General features: G+C 40.8%; 1 protein-coding gene across 10 annotated transcripts in view; it reads left to right on the forward strand.

The window, feature by feature from the left end:
• Positions 1-327: 327 nt before the first annotated feature.
• The window catches only part of prrc2c (proline-rich coiled-coil 2C), an 83637-nt gene continuing 59461 nt past the window's right edge, over positions 328-24503 (forward strand). For 3 of the 10 annotated variants that reach the window (XM_043699861.2, XM_043699864.2, XM_043699865.2), the window contains exons 1-6: positions 354-481; positions 9929-9994; positions 13318-13491; positions 14679-14853; positions 16995-17134; positions 19955-20071. In XM_043699861.2, coding sequence (XP_043555796.2) covers positions 13377-13491; positions 14679-14853; positions 16995-17134; positions 19955-20071 — 547 coding nt within the window. In that variant the 5' untranslated portion in view covers positions 354-481; positions 9929-9994; positions 13318-13376. Of the gene's footprint in view, positions 482-9928; positions 9995-13317; positions 13492-14678; positions 14854-16994; positions 17135-19954; positions 20072-24503 lie in introns of all 10 variants that reach the window. The other 7 variants (XM_043699868.2, XM_043699867.2, XM_087990874.1 and 4 more) reach the window with 4 other exon arrangements.

Consider the following 24503-nt stretch of genomic DNA (forward strand, 5'->3'; position numbering starts at 1 on the left):
CCTTTCTGGGATCGTCGACTGCAGGGCGCGCTGACTTATACTTCCGGCTAGCGTGGGTGGGAGTTGAGGGGGGGGGGTGAAACGGGTTGCACAATGACGTCAGAGCGTGTTGACGTTTAGTCCCGACCAGCGTGCGTGGGTTGGGATGGGGGCGCGGCGCATCGACGTCATACGCCGTTGACCCCCCAACCCCCAACCAAGGCCTGGGCAGACGGACGCAGAGCGAGCTGACGTAAACGCGCTGTCCTCTGGCGGACGTCTCTCTTTGCGAGTCGCAGTAGCGTCTGATTGGTTGGCTGGAGGAAGAGGAGGTCGCAGCCGCCGACTGAGTGACAGCTTCTTGATCGCGAAGTCCGGCCCTTCTGAACACCGGCCCGAGCCACATCCGGCTTCTTCGCCGACACATTTTCTTCAAGCAGCGCTCTGCTGTTCGACGGAGAGAAACCCAGCAAAGCGGGACGATCCAGGGGCACGCCGAGTGGTAAGTGGGCAAGTGTACTAGGGGGGTCGGGCCTCGGGCCTGACAAGCCGGCTCTTTAACGGCGATCTCTCCCCCCCCCCTCCCCTCCCCCCCCCCTTTCCTTGTTTTACCCTAATGTCTACCCTGGGTAACTCTGTGAGCCCGGGGCTGCCCTTTCCCTGGCGGTGACGGGGAGCGGGGAGTATGACAGAAGGCCCGGAGGTTGCCGCACTGCAGCTTTGCCTTGTCTGTAAGGCCTCTCCATCCGAGCCGATCCCTCCCGACTCCGCGCCGAGGCCTTGCTTCGCCTTCCGCCGGGGATCCTTGTGCCTTTGTTCCCCAGCCCCTGTGTTTTCTCTCTGTTGCGCGTCCGTTTTCAGCCTCCCGCAAGGGGGGAAAAAAAAGCCATCTGGCTGGTGAATCCGAAAGGGCATTTCAGGTTACATCATCTGTGTGTGGGGGGGAAAGCGAGGAAAGGAGGGAGAAGGATTTCCTTCCTTTTCTTTTCTATCTGGTTCCTTCTCCTCCCTACCTTTCTCCCTCTCCTCTCTCTCTCTCTCTCTCTCTTCATTCCGCTCCCCCCCCCCCCCACCCCCCAATCCGCAAGACTGCAGCAATGCAGCAGAGTTTGGGATTGATTTTTTAGCAGTGAGTTTTATAATCCATATCTGGACGAAAGGCTTGGGTTTCGACTTCGCGAGCCGCTCAGTTTTTATTTTAACGTTCCCGTCGTTTTGAGGATGCCTTTGTTCCCCCCCTCCCCCGAGGGGAGGTATAATTACGGAAGAGGAAGCGCGATTATGTTGGGCCTTCTCCAGAAGGGTGCAGCGTGCAAATATGGTTGTTAAGTTTGGTGAGCGTTGGATGAGCAAGATGTGCTGTACAACTGCATGAGTAAGCGGATATAACTTCCTTTTCAAAAAAAAACCCCAACAAAACCGGGGCAAAGCACAGTCAGTATTTATATCCAGTTTTACACCAGTGGTTGCTATTAATTGTTCCAGTGACCACCGTTTTAAAATATTCCGTAACATGATTGTGCCGTACTTCGCAATATTCTCCGAATCAGAAGTGCAAAAGCATGCTTGTGTAAATATTTTAGATTATGGGCTTTTGTTTTCAACACAAAATATTTTTAAACTTTCGGTGCTTTGACAGCCCTGAAACAATATCTTAGCTTCAGAACTTTAGTTTCCATTGCTTCATATATTTTTGTCACCACAATGGATGTGATTTCTTATCCCTTTTTCAAGAAAAGTTCAACCTCTAGTCAAACGTCTGTATCTATATATTGTAAAAATAAAGGTTGGTATAAATAAAAATTCTGGAATAGCCCAGGATTTCCTTCTGATTGCTGTTCGGTTACTATTGCTGAAAATTATGTAAATAAGCATCGGATGAGTACAGAATCTCACACCATTATGATGTTTTCCTGGTTGAGTGGCTTCGCTGTCTAGGGGCACAATAGCTATTCATTGCATGAAGTCTTTTTAAAGGTTCGGTTATCAACAGTAATTCCATTTTTTCTGGTCCTTGCCAAGCAGTGTTTAATATTCACTATTGAGAATTTAATTTCTCCTTTTAATATCGTTGTTCCGGTATCTGTGTCTTAACAATTACCCCTGAAGAAATTCATAACCTCTGCTGCTTTCTTCTTGAACAAATTTTGAGTGACAGACCCTTGTGCTGACTGAACAAATATTATAATTTTAAACACTTAGAACATAAGCTGATGCTGAAGGATACCATTTGGCCCATTGTACCTGGACGGTTATTTGCAAGAATTACAGCTCTGCAAACACTTTTTCCTTTTCGAGACTTTATTTGATTCCCTTTTAAAAGGCAATGTAACTTAGGTTAGATCTCCTGTAAACACAGTTTTTTAGTTTCTTTAGGTTCTTGGGTTACAGTCAATCCCAACATCCCAAAAAACCATAACCGAGCCAACGTATTCATTGTCATTTTCTTGCATTTGATATCGAATGTACAAATTCAAAATCTGTTTAATTTCTATACGCAAATTTCTTTTAAAGATCACATATACCTAGTGATAATCTCTTTTACTCACTTTATTTTCCCAATTAGAAAAATATCCATTTACTTTAACCTTGGCCCAAAGCTATCTCTCAATCAATGCTAATGCTTCACCTTTGATACCCTGGCATGATTCTTAGCAGTCACTTTCTTCTGTGGTGCTTTTGGATGACCACGTACCATACCAACTGTACTTATTTTGACTGTAGGAGTCAGTGTATGCTATCCAGTCTGTTAAGTCTTTTCAACCATTTAATTTGACCATGATGATCTGTACCTGTTACTTGTAAGCCATTGTTCCACATCTATGATACTCTTGCCTTACAAAATTTTATTACTTATTGTCTAAAATTGCAATTCATGCATGGTCCATAACTTTAAGGAGAGTGTTCCAGAATTCCACCAATCTTTTCCAAAGAATGATCTAGCATAGAAGGAAGCATTTGGTTCATTGTGTCCCTTTTTATGGTGCTGCTCTAGTTTTGAGGATATTGGAATATTATGCTTAATAACTTAATAATTGTGTTCATAAAGCACCTATAACACTTCAAAGGATTTCAAAAGGTGCTTTGTGAACACAGTTTAAAATTTTGGATCCCCAAGATGCCAGATTTGGTGGAGCACAGATTTTTAAAGACTTGTAGGACTGGAGTAGATCATAGACATAGAGATAATGAGCCCATGAGCAGATTCAAAAGCAATAATGAGAATTTTATCAGATTTGAGATGACTAATTTGTGAACTGGAGAAATAGAATTTGGTACAAGTTAATATGAACCCAGCTTATCCAATACTCTGCTTCGCTTATGTAGGCTGGAAGGTGATGGTCATCTCAGACAGTTTTGGAATAGATAATTAGGGTTGCGAATGAAGGTTTCCATAACAGGAGAGCTGCAGCAGAAACAGAAATTGGTAGTCTCACTGAAGTGAAAGACGCTTCCTGCAGCTAGAAGCTCAACTCAGTTATGATTAGTTGGCCTGGGAGAGGTTTGTGATGGCATTTAAAACAATGATGTTAATCCTGAAGGTTTTGGACAGAACCTCTGTTCTCCCGACAAACAAAATGAAAAGTAAGAGTCAGGTAAGGTGCTGGCGAGATGACATCGTATTCCACACTTCGGCTGGTTTTGCATTGCAAGTGATAAACGCAGAAGTTGCAACAGCCAGAAATAGTTCCTTGGGGATCTTCAGTAGCAGTGAAAATTTAGGAGTTTCTGTCGTTGTGGATTGAAGAGGTAAGATTGTGAGCATGCCTATACAGTTCAATCTGTGTTCAAGATTGTGAGAGATTTCAGAAGTCGTAGTTTTCTAAGGTCATGGTCTGAAACCTGTGTGTGGAATGATATAATAACATTTTGGGGGAAGGGGACCCCATTTTCAGAGTCATAAAGATGTACAGCATGGAAACAGACCCTTCGGTCCAGCTCATCCATGCCGACCAGTTAACCCAATCTAGTTCCACCTGTCAGCACCTGGCCCATATCCGTTCAAACCCTTCCTATTCATATACCCATCCAGAAGCCTTTTCAAATGTTGCAATTGTATTAGCTTTCACCACTTCCTTTGGCAGCTCATTCTGTACATGTACCACCCTCTGAGTGAAAAAGTTGCCTCTTGGGTCTCTTTTATATCTTTCCCCTCTCACCCTAAATCTCTGCCCTCTAGTTCTGGACTCCCCCACCCCAGGGAAAAGACTTTGTCTATTTACCCTATCCATGCCCCTCGTGATTTTATAAACCTCTATAAGGTCATCCCTCAACCTCTGACGCTCCAGGGAAAACAGCCCTGGCCCAACTCTGGCAACATCCTTGTAAATCTTTTCTGAGCCCTTTCAAGTTTCACAACATCTTTCCGATAGGAAGAAGACCAGAATTGCATGTGATATTCCAACGGTGGTCTAACCAATGTCCGGTACAGCCGCAACATGACCTCCCAATTCCTGTACTCAATACTCTGACCAATAAAGGAAAGCATAACAAATGCTGCCTTCACTATCCTATCGACCTGTGACTCCACTTTCAAGGAGCTTTGGACCTGCATTCCAAGGTCTCTTTGTTCAGCAACACTCTCTCGAGGACCTTACCATTAAGTGTATAAGTCCTGCTAAGATTTGCTTTCCTAAAATGCAGCACCTCACATTTATCTAAATAAAACTCCATCTGCCACTTCTCAGCCCATTGGCCCAGGGCAACAAAACATTCAAAGAACTTATAAAAGGGAGGTTGTGGATATGGTGATTAGTTCACAGTGAGAGAGGGATCAAGCTATTTTTTTTGTTAGGAGAGGTCTCAGTGGAATTGCAGGGGTGAGAGGCAGCATTTAAGAAGAGAACACACAAACATTTAATTAAGGGCAGGAGGGAAAGCTGCATGATCAGTTTAATGAGAATAGATTGAAAGAGCAAGAACCTAGATAATAATGTGAGCTCAGAGCTCAGACAGGTAGAACAGAATTTAGAGATATGCATGAAGTTAGGGATCATGCAAATAAAGTTTAAAAATCACACACACCAGGTTACAATCCAACAGGTTTAATTGGAAGCACACTGGCTTTTGGAGTACCACAACCACCTGATGAAGGAGCAGCACTCCGAAAGCTAGTGCTTCCAATTAAACCTGTTGGACCATAACCTGGTGTTGTGTGATTTGTAACTTTGTGCACCCAGTCCATCACCGGCGTCTCCAAATCATGCAAATAAAGGTTCTTTTTGCATTCCACTTTATTCATGAGAATAAACAATAGCAGGGCCCAATGGTGTTCCATGTAGTCCAGCCAAACCTGACGGTGAGAGTCGGCCATTGGTGACTGTGGACTTGAAGTTGATATTCCTTCGGCCTGTGGGAACTAGGAATGAGAATATGTGGGAAATGACTATAGTGAGGGTATGAAGCCTGATTGAGTAGATCAGTAGCTGCAGCAATGTTCTAATGAATACTGTGCTGCAGGTGGTGAGGGAGGTAAAAACAATGCAGCTGGAAATTGAAAAGAAAACAATTTTAAGTCGCCCATTTGAGGGATTTTAACAGAGCGGCATTGGGATGAAGAACGGGAAGAGGGTAAAAAGAAATCATTCTGTCTGAGTTTGATATTGACGGACATGTAATTACAGCATGAAAAGGGTGGCATGTAAAAATGTCTGAAATTATATGGAGGGAGAGATCTTGAGATGGGCATTGAAGTCAGGAGAGAGGACGATGAATTTAAACTGCCACAGGATGGCCCCAAATGCGCTATATAAATGCCAGGTGTCTGTCTTTTTTTGCTCGGCCCCCCACCCCCCCCTTCTCTGCCCATCCTCTGGTGCCCTCCTCCTCTGGTGGCACGCCCTCTGTTCTGCCCTCCTCTGGCACACCAACCCCTCCCCAGCCCTCTTCTGGCACCCCCACTATCTAGTTTCATATGTGTATTTGACCCATGTCTGGCCAGGTACCAAGTACTATTGTTTCCTGATGAAGGGCTTTTGCCCGAAACGTCGATTTTGCCTGTCTTCGGATGCTGCCTGAATTGCTGTGCTCTTCCAGCACCACTGATCCAGAACCAAGTACTATAAGTCTAAGTGATGAGGTGATAGATAAGAATGTCTCTCAAAATTATTTATCTCTATCTGTTCACATCATGTACCCAATTCATATGGCGGGCCACCCCCTCTGCCCTTCTCTGGCACCCGCCCTCCTCTAGCGCTCACCTCCTCCTCTGGCACCCCAACCCATTGTCTGGTGCCCCCCACCTTTCTCCTCGTCTGGTGGCTCCTCCCCCCCCCCCCCCCTCCCCCAACCTTCCTCTGCCCTCGTCTGGTGCCCCCCCGCCCTCGTCCCAGCCCCCGCCTTCCTCTGCCCTCGTCTGGCCCCACTCGCCCGCATTCCTCTGCCCTCGTCTGGCCCCACCCCACCCTCCTCTGCCCTCACCTGGCCCCGCCGTTTCCCCACCTTCCTCTGCCCTAGCCTGGCCCTGCCCCCGCCCCACCTTCCTTTGCCCTCCACTGGGGCCCTCCCTTCCTTGTCTGCCCTCCTCTGCGGCCTGATCTCTCCCCCCCCCCCCCCCCCCCCCCCCCAGTCTGCCCTCTCACCTGAATGTTCTCCCTCATTAATTATCTTTTGCACCTACTTGAATGTAGTTTTTTTTTGTTGTACATTTTGACTTTGTTCAACTCAACTGTAAGAATCATTTTGGAATCTGACACCTCTTGCCCCTTACTTTTTTTATCCTTGCTCTGTTTCTCCATTCTCCCTATCTAGTTTCATATGTGTATTTGACCCATGTCTGGCCAGGTACCAAGTACTATAAGTCTAAGTGATGAGGTGATAGATAAGAATGTCTCTCAAAATTATTTATCTCTATCTGTTCACATCATGTACCCAATGCACTGCACCATGTGACAATTTTCAACAATTGGGACTCCAGAACTTGAACCAATAGCTCTGTTTTTCCCTCTAACTCACAGTACGTGCTGTGTTAATATAGTATGTGTTAATATCTACAGGAAAATTAAGTTACTTTGTAAAAATCCAGGTGATGAAGCATAGAACTTAAACCCATCCTTAGTGCTTTTTTTATCATTTATTTGTGGATAAACATTTCTACAGCCGTAGACTGTGCAACCCAATCATCATAGTTTTGTCTCTTCCTTTTTGTAAAAGTAGTTAGTTCTCACAAACTGAAAGCAATTAAAAATGCCTTCCTTTAGCTGTATTCCCAAAACTTGAGTTTTCACATCAGCTATATGTTACACATCAGCCGTCACTTAATTCAAGCATGACATCTAAGTCACTAGATGATCTGTGGTTCTAGGAAATGACTTATATTAATTATAGAACAGGTTTTATAAAATTATATACAGTATGAGGTTCTTTCCATAAATTGTATTTTTACAAACATCGCCTGCGTATTTCTAATTAGAATGTTGCCAATCCCACAGCCCAACAGTAATTCTCATTTTATCAGCATGATAAAAACACAACTCTTATTTTATTTAATTTGAAAAGGTTAGACAATGTTAAGTAATTTGACCAGAAAAAGTTCTATTCTGCAAATTAGAAAGTTCATGTATGTATTTATCGAAGTTCACTTCAGATAAGTATAAAATATTTTCCTGCTGCGTTTTTAAATGTAATAAAAATCTCAAAGGTATTTGTAGTGCGCAATGAAACATTGTTGTTAAAATCATTTCATTTATCTAAACAACTTTGTGAAGTTCCATTAAATTAGAACTATTTGAAATATAAGAACCAGGAGTAGGCAATCTAGTCCTTTGCACCTACTCTGCCACTCGATAAGGTCATGGCTAGTGGGCTCAGACCCACGTACCCGTGCTCCCACCATATCCCTTAATTTTTTTTGTTAAACAACTACCTTAGCTTTAATTATATAAGCAGAAAGCTCAATAACTTAAAACAGTCTATCATTTTGCAGTTGCTGATGACATGAAACATTAAAATTGTAAGAGTCTACCTTGCAAAGTGCTTTGGATCAACGCACGGGCAAAGAATGAAACAGAATTCTAATTTCAGGATGGTTTTCTGTTAAAGAGGAAATGGGCAAAATTAACTACCATCTAATTCAGCTAGCAATGATGCAAAGGTGTATTTAAATCTTAACCTTTTGGTTTCAAATCCTAGTCTGGGATCAGTGACCTTTTTGTAGCCTAAATAATCTTTCTAACCATGTCTCTCAAAGTTTTCATTTTAATACAAAAATTTGGCATTTCCAAACCATGTACAGGATGATTGGCAAGTTACACTCTTCAATTTATGTATCAATAGAAAAGTTAAAATAATAATCTGTTTTGTCCTTTTAATATAATTGTCAGTAAAGTTATCTTTTAAAAGAATAATTTTTTTCATTATTTGTTCTTGTATTTACAAAAGCCTATCATTCAGTCAGAATAATTTATGATCATATCATTGAAATCCAATGATTACCATTATGTTACCTGTCCTCAAACTAAAAGCATTATCAATACCGTGCTCTGCCAATAGTGCTGAAACAAGTTCATTTTTAAAAAAAAATTCATTAAAATAATTTGCGACCACAGCATAGAGCATCAGGATTCACATTTTATCAGCATGATTAAAACTCAATTCTTATTTGTTTAATCTTTTCAACTTAAATAAGTATTAAGTAATTTAACTAGAAAAAGTTGAACTGCAAATGACTTGCTGAAGAGTCCCAGGTTGCAGACCCATGTCCTAATCATTTAAATGATGCTCTAACCCTTCTTCATTGTAGATATGCTAAGATATTCTGAAATGGAATTAAATTTCTTCTTTTAATATAAGTTTGTTTAACATATGGTGTTGCACTTCAAATGCTGGAAAGCCTTTTTGTAAGAAACTTTACAATATATTTTCATTACCACATTTAAAATTGAAACCTGATATCTATTTCAACTGTTTTTGCTAAACTCTTTTTGTGTCATTTGAACAAGGGTGGTACTCTTGAAACCCCTGAAGCTCGAGTGTTTTGATTGATATTTCAGCGGATTAAGGGGAACTGATGGGTAGAAAGTAACTTCAGTGGTGGCCCCCCAGTGCTTAACTCCACAAAATCCAAAAAATTAAGAGTAGAGCCTTTTCAGAAAGACGTCAAATACCACTACATGAACAGGTGCTGAAAGTTTAATATTGTGTTCTGTAAATGGCAATTGATGCTGATCAGTTATTAATTTTTTTAAAAAGCTCATGAATTTGTATTACCCAAAGAAATTAAGAAGATGGTTCAAGAGTGGGTATATGGAGTTAGGTCATACATCAGCCATAACTTCATGCGAGGGCAAAACAAATCTGAGGGGTTAAATGTTCTGCTCCTATTCATAACTGAATAGGTACATCAAGGGAGGAAAATAAATCATATTTAAAAACAAACTAAATTGTCACAACATTAACCTTGAAGTACTGACAGATGACAGAGGTTGTTAGTTGGCCATAGAACCCAAATTAATATGCATGTCTTTCAGTGGACTGTTGTATCATGAATGTTGCTATGCAAGTTTGTTTCGAGAACATGAATAATTTGTAAGGAGGTGGACTGCAATATCTTCCATCAGGTGTTGTTATCTTTTTTTCAGCAGACTTAATGTCTTTTGTCATTAGTAACTAAAAGATTCTGAAGCAGAGCTAGATTATTTTGTCACAAGCAAAATACTGTCAGCAGTAACTGGGTGCATTACTAAAGATATAATCCTTTTCAAGCAAGACCAAGCTGTTTTGATTCCGATATTCTGAATGATAATTCCTTGCTGGCTGGCTTATTTTTACTGGGTAAATTGTTACCTGGACATATGTGGCTTCACTGGACTGGTTATGGACTTTAGCCACATAGAAAACAAATATAACTGGATCATAGGAATGCAAGTAGCCAAGCTTTGGAATAGCTTGTATTGGTGGGTCTGAATATAGATATGGTATGGGAAAAAAACACTCTAATTGTCATTTACAGATTGTGATTAAGACTTGCGACCTTGAGCGAGAGACAGAAAAGAAATACTTTTCTAGTAGATTACAGGTAATTATCAAATATCACGTAAGTTTTATTTCAGCTATATATCAAGGTATTTTCTCAACATGCAGATGTACAAAATGTTTGGATACATTAAATATTACCATTGATTATGATCATCTAAATTAGGAGCAGAAATAGACCTTCCCCCTTTATGCAGAGCTGCATATAAGCTAGATTTTCCTTATTTAGATCGTAAGCAGCTGCATCACACCCATTGTCAAAATACTGTAAAAAATATTGGCCAGATTTTATGGACACTGGGAAAACTAAGATGCTTGCAACTGACTTCCAAATCGTCTGCAAAATGCTCTAAATACTGGGCTGTCTATTTCATTTTTTCTGAAATTAAAAGTTAAAGTTAAATTGAATTCGTTGTCAGATCAAGAAGATTTTCAGACAAGATTATAAGATACTACCATACATGTTTTTCATAACATATTGAGCTTTTCTGTTTTCAGCCTAAAATCGGCATTACAAAAATGTTCTCAGACAACAGAGGCTACTCAGTTGTACTTATGACTTACATCATAAAAACCTAGTTACACCTCATTAACAGGATGTGCCTCTTTAAGGACCTCAAATTGATTACATCCTTCAAAGGCTACATAAGAAATGGGAAGCAAAGGGAGGCCATTCATTGCACCAAACTTGCTTTGCTATTCAGTAAGATCATAGCTATGTGGACTGGCTGAGCTTCACTTTCCTTCCTGCCCCATTTCACATTTAACTCTTTGGTGATCAACAAATAATCTTGCTCAATCTCGAATTTGCTCAATTACCTAGCCTTACTACTCCTAACAATCTTTTGAGAAGAAGTTCTTCCTTACCTCCATCTTGAATAGGAGACTTCTGAATTTAAAGTGTTCTCCCCCCGCCCCCCAGTTAGTTTTAGATTCTTCCAAAGAAAGTACAGTCAAGCCCCCTCATAATAAGCTCATCTTTGACTCTTCTAAACTCCAGTGAGCGTAAGCCCACCTGTTCAACCTTTTCTCATCGTATGGTGCATTCATTCCAAGAATCAAGCCTTGGTGAATCTTCTCTGAACTTCTATTGGTTAATTTATTCCTCCTTAAGATCAAAAGTGCAAAGTACTCCAGAAACAATGTCAAAAATGCCCTCTACAATTATATTTAATTTTCCCAACTGTTTTGCAATAAAGGTCAATTTCTGATTTGCTTTCCTGATTATTCTGTCAGCATGCTAAACTTTAGTGACCCATGTGCAAGAGCACTTAGATTCTCTATTACAGCTTTCTGTATTCTCACCATTTAAAAAATCTGCAATTTAAACATATTTCAACAATTTTTGAAGCTGTTAAATTCTCATACTCTCTTCAGGTTCTTTGTAATTGTGTTAACTTGCTATCCTGTCAATGTGAAACTGGATGCGGGGGAAATCTCAACTCCGTCTCTTGGTTACTTTTTGATATACATGACATTTTAACATAGGCTAATTTGCTTCAGTCACTTCTGGTCCTGATGCTTATTTTGGATTAAGCACATGTATGTAGTTTGAAGCTATTATTAAGTATTTCTTCTGACAAATCATTTAGAGTCATGGAGATATACAGTACGGAAACAGACCCTTCAGTCCAACTCATCCATGGTGCCCAGATATCCTAACCGAATCTAGTCCCATTTGCCAGCACTTGGCCCATATCCCCCTTAAACCCTTGCTATTCATATACCCATCCAGATGCCTTTTAAATGCTGCAATTGTACCAGCCTCCTCCACTTTGGCAGCTCATTCCATACATGCGCCACACTCTGCATGAAATAGTTGCCCTTGGGTCTCTTTTATAACTTGCCCATCTCACACTAAACCTATTTACCCAATTCATGCCCCTCATAATTTTAAAACCTCTAAGGTCACCCCTCAGCCTCCGCTCCAGAGAAAACAGCCCCAGCCTATTCAACCTCTCCCCATAGCTCAAATCCTCCAACCCTGGCAACATCCTTGTAAATCTTTTCTGCACCCTTTCAAGTTTCACAACATCCTTCCAATAGGAAGGAGACCAGAATTGCACACAATATTCCCAACCCCATACTCCATACTCTGACTTATTGAGAGAGTTGCATGCCTGTTGTCCACAGCTGATTTTAATTTTTGTTCATAATGTACAAGGGTACCAACAAATGATAATGAAAAGCCTTCTCATTTAACCACCAATGCCCATAAATGAATATGAAACAGAGCAAGAAAGACTTTCAGAAATATGAAACTGCTTGATTAATGGAGAAGGGAGTGTTCCTTGGCTGGTTCCATATGTCTTAATTTATTCTGTTGACATTCAAGGTTTTGTACAGTTGTTTTGGGTTCCTCACTCCCCTCATTCCACCCCTAATTGCTCTCCTGACATCCTTCGTTCCAAATGCAACACCTTCCACCCCAAACCCCACCTCACCATCAGCACCAGGAAATCATTCCCTCTAGGCAATGAATCATGCATTTGGCAGTGTCTCGGAACAAGAATCTGCCATGTGTGAACATGCTTGTGTTATCACAGTTGCAGTACTGGAGATGCTGCAGCTGAGCTCATATTTCTACGCTAATCCTTGACTTGAAACTCCCAGTGAAACAGTGGTACTGTTTGGTGAGGACAGAGTTGGATGTGGCTGTGATTCATCCTGTGTTGAGCAACCTGACATGAGTACTAAATTGATGCCACTGAACCAACATTGTTGCAGTATCCCTCAATTATTGTCAAATGTGCTGCGTGTTCTTGACGTAGCAAAACAAGTACAACTTTAAGTCTTAGAAATGCCTTGTTATTGAACTGTATGAATCACCTGTCAAACTTCAGGATTGACTGTTTTTCTCCATGTATCATGTATATGGAAGTATATCTGCATTTGTGTGGTGTTAAAATAAGAGTGAAAAAAGTTTCAATGGAAGTGAAGACTTTAAGTTTGTTCATAATGTATAAGGGGTACCAACAAATGATGAAAAGCCTTCTCATTTAACCATCAGTGCCACAAATGAGTATGAAGCAGAGAAGGAAAGATTTTCAAAAATACAAAACTGCTTGATGAGCGAAGGGAGTATTCCTTGAATCATCTGGCTGGTTCCATGTTGACTGAAATAATCTTTCTAATTTGTAGTTGGTTTGGCAAGTATAATTTCTCCTCTATTCCTGATGAAGGGCTTTTGCCCGAAACGTCGGTTTTCCTGCTCATTTGCTGCCTGACCTGCTGTGCTTTTCCAGCACCACTGTAATCTAGACCCTGGTTTCCAGCATCTGCAGTCCTTGTTTTTAAACAAGTATAATTTCTCATTAAGTGAGAGAAAGGAATTGGCTTATCATTTCTGGCATTGCTTCCTTGCAGGAGGTGGCTGGTTCTGAGGGTGATCCGAGCTGTGCCAAACTAGATGAATTTCCATTGAAATGTCAGAGAGGTCAGGCCAGAGCACAAAGGTAAAGGATGGGAAAACCAAGTATGCAACACTTAACCTGTTTAACACGTACAAGGGGAAATCAATAGAGACTCAGAAAAATTCAGGTGAGTTTATTTTAGCTTGAGTAAGTTATTTCATCATTATGACCATCAATATTGTTGCACCCTTTGCCTTGGCGTTTTCCTGGAATTTTGAGTGGACAGTCGAACTACTTCCTTACCTCCTTGGTGCTGAAGATCTAGATTACATTGTTATTTTTCTCTATTGCGTGCACACCACATGTACACATCTCACTTTTCTCTTCCAGAAGAGCTGTTTTCTTGGTGCCACACCAGAATTAGAGAGTGTACACATTGTGATGTGAATTCTTAACATTTCTATAATTAGTATATTGTAGCAGTGGCATGATTTTTGTTGTTGTAACATAAAACTGTCCACATAAGTTTGGGGATTGGCCAAGTACCTGAAAACACTGGACCATTATGCTACTTCTATTCTGATACGAATATAAGAAATAAATGTAAGTTGTTGCAAGGCAAGAACTATGTGCACATATTAGCAATTTTGAAAAAAAAGCAACAACCAACATTTTTAAGACCGAGTCCTAGAACTATACGACATGGAAACGAACCTCTTGGTCCAACTCCTTCATGCTGACCAGATTTCTTTAAGTTATCTAGTCCCTCTTGTCAGCATTTGGCCCACATCTCTCTAAAGCCTTCCTGGACGGGTTGGACCGAAGGGTCTGTTTCCATGCTGTACATCTCTATGACTCTATTCATGTACCCATCCAGATGCCTTTTAAATGTTGTAATTGTACAGGCACCACCACTTCCTTTGGCATCTCATTCCATGCACGTGCCATGCTCTGCATGAAAAAGTTTACCCGTAGATCCCTTTTATATCTGTCCCTCTCACCTTAAATCAATGCCCTCTAGTTTTAGACTCCCCCCACCCTGGGGATAGGACTGTAGCTATTTACCTGATCTATGCCCTCATGATTTTATAAGCCACAGTCAACTTTTGAAAGTTCTTGCCTAATACCATCAAAATTGTCCTTCCTCTAATTTAGAACTTTAACTTTTAGATCTGGTCTATCCTTTTACTCCAGACAGTGACGGCAAGTTCTTGATAAAAGATTGCACCCATGTTAACAGTTATTTGTGATGCTGAGAAATTGAGAAGGAAGTCCTGTTACATTAGAAACATGGCTGCAATTGTCAAGGAAATCTGTACTGCAAAATGCAAGTCCTTCATCTTTTGGCTCTTAATATTTAGTTATTGTCCTCAGTTGCAGCACGACATGGATTACAGAGCCTGGGCAAAGTGGCCAGCTCGCGGCGCATACCACCACCTGCAAATCTTCCAAGCCTCAAAGCGGAGAACAAGGGAAATGATCCTAATGTGAATATTATACCAAAGGATGGGTCAGGATGGGTCACCAAATCTGAACAACAAGAGGAAAGGTAGGTCTGCAATAAAGATGTCTTCATAGAATCATATTGCACTCAGTATGCACAGGTTAAAATGAATGTACATCTAATTGCAGCTTGCAAAGTACACTACTTTAGTTAATAAACAAAGTTAATGTTTTTATGTTATGAATATGGTTGTTTGCTGTCAAGAACACTAATTGGTGTAGCATCCGTTGAGGCTAGGACATTGTCATCTCAAGAGGATATATTACAGAGGTCAATTATTTTCTTTCCCTGAGGAAAATGTCTTTCTTTTAAAAAGGTTGAATTTTACAAAGTGTTATGTATTCTTCAAATTCCTGACATTACAGCATTGTCATATGAGAAATTTGAAACTCTTGATTTTATTTAAAGAATTGTTATCTTATTATCTCATTTCCGAGAACTCTGTGGGAAGCTAGAGAAGTAATTGCTGGGCCTCTTGCTGAGATATTTGTATCATCGATAGTCACAGGTGAGGTGCCAGAAGACTGGAGGTTGGCAAACGTGGCGCCACTGTTTAAGAAAGGCGGTAAAGACAAGCCAGGGAACTATAGAGCGGTGAGCCTGACCTTGGTGGTGGGCAAGTTGTTGGAGGGAATCCTGAGGGACAGGATGTACATGTATTTGGAAAGGCAAGGACTGATTAGGGATAGTCAACATGGCTTTGTGTGTGGGAAATCATGTCTCACAAACTTGATTGAATTTTTTGAAGAAGTAACAAAGAAGATTGATGAGGGCAGAGCAGTAGATGTGATCAAAATGGACTTCAGTCAGGCGTTCGACAGGGTTCCCCCTGGGAGACTGATTAGCAAGATTAGATCTCATGGAATACAGGGAGAACTAGCCATTTGGATACAGTACTGGCTCAAAGGTAGAAGACAGAGGGTGGTGGTGGAGGGTTGTTTTTCAGACTGGAGGCCTGTGACCAGTGGAGTGCCACAAGGATCAGTGCTGGGCCCTCTACTTTTTGTCATTTACATAAATGATTTGGATATGAGCACAAGCGGTACAGTTAGTAAGTTTGCAGATGATACCAAAATTGGCGGCGTGGTGGACAGCGAAGAGGGTTACCTCAGATTACAACAGGATCTGGATCAGATGGGCCAATGGGTTGAGAAGTGGCAGATGGATTCAGATAAATGCGAAGTGCTGCATTTTGGGAAAGCAAATCTTAGCAGGACTTATACACTTAATGGTAAGGTCCTAGGGAGTGTTGCTGAACAAAGAGACCTTGGAGTGCAAGTTCATAGTTCCTTGAAAGTGGAGTCACAGGTGGATAGGATAGTGAAGAAGGTGTTTGGTATGCTTTCCTTTATTGGTCAGAGTATTGAGTACAGGAGTTGGGAGGTCATGTTGCAGCTGTATAGGACATTGGTTAGGCCACTGTTGGAATATTGTGTGCAGTTCTGGTCTCCTTCCTATCGGAAGGATGTTGTGAAACTTGAAAAGGTTCAGCAAAGATTTACAAGGATGTTGCCAGGGTTGGAGGATCTGAGCTACAGGGAGAGGCTGAACAAGCTGGGGCTGTTTTCCCTGGAGCGTCGAAGGCTGAGGGGTGACCTTATAAAGGTTTACAAAATTATGAGGGCATAGATAGGATAAATAGACAAAGTCTTTTCCCAGGGGTCGGGGAGTCCATAACTAGAGGGCATAGGTTTAGGGTGAGAGGGGAAAGATATAAAAGGGACCTAAGGAGCAACCTTTTTACGCAGAGGGTGGTACGTGTATGGAATGAACTGCCAGAGGATGTGGTGGAGGCTGGTACACTTGCGACATTTAAGAGGCATTTGGATGGGTATATGAATAGGAAGGGTTTGGGGGGATATGGGCCGGGTGCTGGCAGGTGGGACTAGATTGGGTTGGGATATCTGCTTGGCATGGACCGGTTGGGCCGAAGGGTCTGTTTCCATGCTGTACATCTCTATGACTCTATGATAATTAAATGATTGACAGGTTTTCATTTATGATGGATAGCATTGAAGTTTTCAAACTTCTTGCGCTAAAAGATGGTTTTAAATAAGACAGTTAAGGAAATAGTTATAAGAGTGACCCAAATTAGTATACTTGCTGCTAAATGTCTTGCTTTTGGTAGAAAAGACTGAAACTGTGTGTTCCTGTAAAGGGACTAATAATAGAAATTGTGATTTCAGTAACAGTACTACTGAAGCCCAAGTACAAGAATCCCAGCCACCCAGTTCAGAATCCCCGGCCCCAAGCACCCAGGAGGTACCAACTCCAGTTGTGAAATCCTGGGCCCAGACTAATAACAAGCACACTGGCCAAGGAGATGGTAAGCATCTACAAACTCGAATGAGCCAAGATCTGACTTTGGTCCTCGGAAGCTATATTTGTTGTAATGTATATGGTATTTGAGTAATATTAGGAGATTGATGAATGAGTATTTGTGTTGAACTTTCAAAGTTTGCGTGCTTGGAGAGGGGCAATCTTTTTCTCAAGTCCCATCCAACTAATCGGTCCAGTTTTCGTCAGAATCATTCTTCAGTCAATCACTGGCACGCACAATAACAAGTGGTATCAACTTTTTAAATTTTTTTTCCCTTTTGCATCCCTAACACTACAGTGGAGGATGTCTGATCTTCACTGTCAAATAGGCCATCCTACCTGGATCACTACATTAACCCTCCTTCAGATTATTGCCACTTAAATTTCTCTTAATTTATTTGACGTTGCGAAACAGGTTCCATGTATGAAATGGTGACGGAAGTAGAACCTTAATTGGCCTGTTGCACAAGAATAAAAATGCAAAATTTTCACTTCCTTGAAACCACCCTTGTAAAGTACCCTTATAACTTTTTGTTACCCAAGCACAGGATGTTGAGGAAGTTAAAGTCTGGCACATCTGTGGATAGAGAGTGAGTGAAGATTCCAAGTCTGGTATGACTTCACAACTGAATGATGTTGGAAAGTAGATTCCCTTATGTTTTTGACAGAGGCAGATGAGTAAGAGATCAGGTAGTTTAGAGGCCCACTGTAATGGACAAAGATTTTGTTTATCATGGAGAATGGAAAAATGTAAAAATGGTGTAAATTAAGGTGTGAAAGGGAGAGATTGGTCCTTTCTACGAAGTACAAAGTAAACAAGACACAAACACAACATGGCTGAGAAGAAAAGGATATACAATAAATGGAGAACATGCATATTTGGATAGTTTCTGAGATTGTTCAATTCAGTATTGATACCTGAAGGCTGTAAGAGTGCCTAAGTAGAAAATGAGATATTGTTCCTTGTGCTTGTGTTATACTTCATTGGAACATTGCAACAGGCCAAAGATACAAATGTTTTGGCTTTGTGATCTACCGTTCCACATCATTCTCCTGTTTCTGAAAAGGATGGCATTGATCTTCTACAGATCTTGTCAACTAATTCATGCCACCTGCAATTTTGGGTTTGATTTTAAACTGATCATTGCTTCAAATTCAGTCTTAACTAATTGAATGCGTATAAAATATGCATGCATGTAATTTAAGCCATATCTGTCTTGCAATCAAAACTGACCAATAAAATTTGCTAATCTTTGTTTCACTCTTTAATAACTATTATAATTCTACTCTTACTTTTGGACCCTCTGCCCTTTTCAACTTGTCTCACTCTAAGTTCTGCTGATACTTACCATGTCTCAGTGCACTCACTTCTGAGTCATAAGGTTTTGAATTCAAGTACCGCTACTGTGATTTGAGTGCAGAAGTCTGAGCTGGTCTAATACTGAGGGAGTTCCATGGTGAATCTACGCCAATAGTTATCTCTTGGATCAATTGCAAAATACATTGCCGGTCATCATGTTGCTATTTATGAGAGCTTACGTGCAAATTGGCTGGAGGATTAACTACTTTACAATAGGGACTACATTTCAAAAGTACTTTCATTGACTGTAAAGCAATCATGATAAGCAGTATACTAATGTAAATAGAAATGTGTTGCTACACAATTCAAGGTTTCTTTTTAAAATCTTGACTCCAGATTTCGCCTTGTTAACAGCATGATGAACACCTTATGACATCCTCAGTGACTGCCATTACACCTAAAGGAGACTGCTCTTTTTTAGTTCCATTCATGCTCTTGCACAGCAAGCTATATCTCCAGCAAAGACTTCTAATTACATTTCTATTATGTGTTCTTCTCTGGAAATTAAGTTTCCATCCTTGGCAGCATGCAAAATAATCAGACCTACAAATGATGTATTATCAGGTGTATGGAACTTTTCATATACTGTGTTGACAGTGCTTACTTAGTCTGATCAGAATTGTCAGCAATTTAATAGCTGATTCTTTTCTGTCAGACTTGCAATGTTTGTCATTGGAAGAAATTAAAATTACATCATTTCAGGTCCTGATGTTAGTGGAACACTTTTTTGCTCCTGGTTTTACCCACTTCCCTAATTGACCACTTTTACTCATCCAAGCAGTTCATAATCAGTGACCAATTCAGTCTTGAGTGGGAGATACAAACTATATTTTGCTCCCTATCTAGAGTCCATCTGCCACCTAAATCCTGTTGTAGCAGAAATCCTTATTCATATGTTTCTTATCCAATCCTCACTTCCAAAACATCTCAGAAAAACACCAAATTGTACTGGATTTTTCTATTTGTGTGCTCTTCCTCTCGCTCCTCACTTTGTCCTTTGTAACTTCTGCTGCTCCCTGTCTTCCAGTGTTACAGATTGCATTATGTAACCTCTCTGGTCTGCAAATCAATTGTTCAGAAACACCTGCTGTCTGATTTATATTTGAGCAAATGTGGAGCTTGAATATAGTCCAGTACTTGGCAGAAACATGGAAAATATGGTGTTTAGATAAACATTACTGTAATATTTTAAACACTTTTTTTTTGTTTCATTGTCAATGTCTGTATCTGTGGTGTGTTCTGGTTCTGTCACGTAGTTAGGCATTCTCATTCCATAATGCGGGGATACTTTGGTCTCAAGCATTCTGGACTGGAAATCTTACAGATTTTACTAATTTACAAATCCTTTGACCTCAGCGCATGACTTCTATTGTCCTTGCCTTCTGAATTTGGAAATCAGCGGAAATAAATGTAGAAATATATGATCAGGGATATTTATTCAGTTACTTTTAATCTGTTTCATTTCAGGAATCCAGTGTTTAAACAGTCACTTCCAGCATGAGTTCCCTAGCCTGCAGGCAGCCGGAGATCAAAAGGAATTGCCAGATGAGGCTGTTGGACCTGGACCTAACTTGCGTCCACCAAGTAGGTGTTCCGTTTAACATTTTTTTTAAGCTACATTACCATTTCTTGAGTCTTTCATTTGCAACTTTCCATCATCTTGGTTTCTTTCAGACAATTGTAGTAGCATTATCTCATGTACTAGATATTAATATGGAGCGGTCATAAATTTTGATAGCTATTGCTATTGGCTGGATATATTAAACTGTTGAAACTTAATTAAATTCTTATTACTAGTATTGGACCAAAATTAAAGAGCAGTGTCATTGTGAGAACAAATAGAAAAATGCCATTGAGGCTCACCAATCTACCTTCACATTGAGCTAGCTCATCAAATCTTTGTGTAACAATATTTACTTGTATTTGATCCATATTCCTTGGTAATGTTGCCTAAGGTTCACTAGGTTGATTCTGGAGTTGAGGGGATTGGTTTACGAGGAGAGACTGTGTAGATTGGGATTATATTCATTGGAATTCAGAAGAATTGGTGGGGGGGAGGGGGAAGCAGGATCTTATAGAAACATATAAAATTATGAAGGGAATAGATAATGTAGAAGTAGAGAGGATGTTTCCAGTGGTGGGTGAAATTAGGACTAGAGGGCATAGAGGGAGCCGATTTAGGACTGAATTGAGAAAGAACTTCACCCAGAGAGTTGTTAATCTATGGAATTCATTGCCTATAGTGAAGTAGTTGACGCTACTTCAGTAAACGTTTTAAAGCTAAGGTAGGCATGTTTTTGAATAATAGAGGAATTAAGGAATACAGTGAGAGCAAGGGTGAGTAGATCTGAGTCCATGAAAAGATCAGTCGTGATCTTATTGAATGGCAGAGCAGGCTCGAGTGCTGGATGGCATACTCCTGCTCCTAGTTCTTATATAAATAATTTATTGCATGGGGTCTGGAGTATCAGAGCAGAGATACTTAGCTACAACTATATAGGGATTTCATGAGATTATGTTTGGAGCACTGACCACACTAAGGAAGGAGACCTTGGAAGCAGTACAATGGATTATTTGGTTCCTAGGATAAGACAGTTTCTTATGATAGAATGTGTAAATTGAGCTCATTCCTTTGAGCTTGGAAGAATGATGTAATCTTATTGTAATATGAGATTCGTAAGAGGTTTGATAGAATAGGCACTGAAAGGTCATTTCTCCTGGCTGGAGAACAGAGCCACAATCTCTGAATAAGAGGTTGATCGTTTAGGGATTTGTTTTCAGAGTTTCATTGCCATACTAGGTAACGTCAGTGAACCTCTGGATGAAACATTGGTTTCTATTTGCATTTAAGTTTCCTTGGGCTGGTGAAGTCACTTCCTGTTCTTTTTCTCAGGGGGTGATACATGGGATCCAAGTCAGTCTGTTTGTTGATAGAGTTCTGGTTGGAATGCCGTGCTTCTAGGAATTCTTGTGCGTGTCTCTGTTTGGCTTGTCCTTGGGTGGATGTATTGTCAACAACAAAACCTACAGACAAACCAACAGAACACCCATGGGATCTCCGATATCAGGGTTCTTAGCAGAGACAGTGATGCAGAGACTCAACAAACAACTCTGCCAACCATCCAACGCAAACTTTGGGTCCACTACATGGGTGATGCCTTTATCGTCACTAAACAAAACAAATTAGAGGAAACCTTCAAGACCATCAATAACACCCTTACTGGCATAAAATTCACTAAAGTGGAGGAAAACCACAACAAACTGCCATTCCAGATGTTGCAGTAGAGCGAACAGCCAATGGGAAACTTCAAACCAGCATCTAAAGGAAACAATACATACTGACCAAATACTCAACTACAGAAGCAATCATCCCAACACCCAAGAATGAAGTTGCATTAGAACATTATCTCAATGAGCCACCACACACTGCAGCACGGAAGAGCAACGAAGAGCAGAAGAAAATCACCTATACAGTGTATTCAAAAAGAATGGGTACCCAATGAACACAGTCTGCCGATTTCTCAGCAACAAACCCCCAACAAGCAGGCAAAATGCGTCCAGAAACCCTAGCCACTCTCCCCTACATCAAAGACATCTCAGAAATGACTGTCTGACTACTCAGACCCCTTGACATCGTGGTAGCGTACAACCCCACCAACACAAAAAAAAGCAGCTTAATGAACTTGAAAGACCCTGTACAGAAAACAAGCAAAATTGATGTTATTTCCAAAATACTTTGCAAGAACTTGGACAAACAGGCAGAAAACTAGCCACAAAAAAAATGACCCACTCTCACTAGTATCCTTACATACAGATGAGGAAGGATACCACTTCGACTGGGATGACACATCTATCCTAGGAGAAGCCAAACAGACACGAACGAGAATTTCAAGAAGCATGGCATTCTAACTACGCCCTGAGGTGAAGAACTGGAAATGGCATCGCCACAGGAAATGACGTCACCAACTCAAGGAAATCTAAACCCATAAATAGAAAGGGGGCCATACCACCAGTGTTTCATCCGGAGGCTCACTGATGGCAGAAAGGTTTAAACAGTGTAGGAGTGGTCCACGAAATGGCTGATGAAATTCAACATGAGCAAATGCAAGGTCTTGCACTTTGGAAAAAATAATACAGGCACGGATTATTTTCTAAATGGTGAGAAAATTCATAAAGCTAAAGTACAAAGGGATGTGGGAGTGCTAGCCCAGGATTCTCTAAAGATTAACTTGCAGGTTGGGTCCATGATTAAGAAAGAGAATGTAATGTTGTCATTTATCTTAAGGGGGTTGGAATATAAAAGCAGTGATGCGCTTCTGGGACTTTATAAAGCTCAGGATACTGAGACCAATTTTGGGCCTCACATTTCAAGAAGGGCATACTGGTGCAGGAGTGTGTCCAGAGGAGATTCACACGGCTGATTCCTGGAGTGTTAGGCTGAGGATTCTGGGATTGTATTCATTTGTGTTTAGAAGTTTGAGGGGAGATCTAATAGAAACTTAGAAGATAATGCATGGCTTAGCAAGGGTGGATACTGGGAAGTTGTTTCCATTGGGCAGGGAGACTAGGACCCGTGGGCACAGCCTTAGAATTAGAGGGGGTTAGTTTACAACAGAAATGAGACATTTCTTCAGCTGCAGAGTGGTGGGCAGCGGAAGCCAGGACATTTAATGTCTTCAAGGCAGAGATTGATAAATTCTTGATCTTGCAAGGAATTAAGGGCTATGGGGAGAGTGCAGGTAAGTGGAGTTGAAATGTCTTATCAGCCAAGATTAACTGGTGGAGCAGACTCTGGGCTGAATGGCCTTCCTTCCACTCCTATGTCTTGTGGTCTAATGGTTGCTTCGTATGGTGACAAAACATCTGAAAATGAACCTTCCAGCTCAGCGAGCAAATCTACATCCAGAACCTCAACCTCAGCTACAAATCTTTTCAAGACACATTGATTGTTTATGCTGAGGTGAAAAATTTCTTAACTCAGAGGATTGTGAATTTTTGGAATGCTTTACCCAAATGGGTGTGGATGCTCCATCATTAAGTATGACCAAGGTTGTGACTGATCTTTGATCTTGAGAGTCGAGGTACAGGGAGTTGTTCAGAAACTGGAGTGAAGTAGATCATCAATCATGATCATACTGAATGGTAGAGTAGGCTCAAGAGACTGTATTGGCTATTCATAGAGTCATAGAGATGTACAGCATGGAACCAGACCCTTCGTTGTCTTGTATTCTAATGAAAGTTTTTGACTTGTATCTGGAAAATCTGTTGCCCACAGCAATATGACAGAGTTTTAAATTTCATCAGCTCTTGTGTAGCAAAGCACTTGCTAGATTTTCTCCTGAATGGCCTAGTTCTAATTTTATAGTTGTTCCCATTGTTCTTTTCTTCATCAGTAGAAAAGGATTCTTTTTCTGATGTTATGGAGACATGAATTCAGGAATCCCACCTAAGCCTGTGTCGAGGTGGTCTTATGGTACAGTGGGTACCATCTCTTTCTCTAAGCCAGAAGCTCTGGGTTCAAGTCCTATGCCAGGTCTTGCCCATTGGAGGTGTGTTCAGAGAACTTTAGGTATTAAGTTGCAATCATTTCCAATGTACGTGATTGGTGGGTGGTAAGAGCAGGAGAGATGCTTGGTTTACCTTATGATGGCCAGAAACTTTGGCCTCGACCTATCAGTATTCATGGTTCCAGGCTACAACATTGAAAAAGTATATCTGGTCAATGTAATCTGAAATCCCACAACCACCACAGCAAACTTTAGATTTCACCTTCCCTAATTTTAGCCATTAACGTTGCTGTATTTGCATCTTCTAAGACATAACTTATGGGTCTCAGTCACTATCTCATTCACCCATAATTCCCCGATTGTAAGTCAAGAACAATTCTTAAATTGCAAAAGTAAAATATCGTGCAAGCTGCAATTTTGAAATAAAACAGAAAAAGTTGGAAATACTCAATGTCGGGCAACATCTGTGGAGAAAGTTGTCATTTCAAGTTTGTGATCTTTCATCAGTT

The sequence above is a fragment of the Chiloscyllium plagiosum genome, unplaced genomic scaffold, assembly GCF_037043375.1.
Source record: "Chiloscyllium plagiosum isolate Xiang-an unplaced genomic scaffold, Cpla_swu_hap1 HiC_scaffold_9, whole genome shotgun sequence".
In the NCBI taxonomy this organism is placed as follows: Eukaryota; Metazoa; Chordata; class Chondrichthyes; order Orectolobiformes; family Hemiscylliidae; genus Chiloscyllium; species Chiloscyllium plagiosum.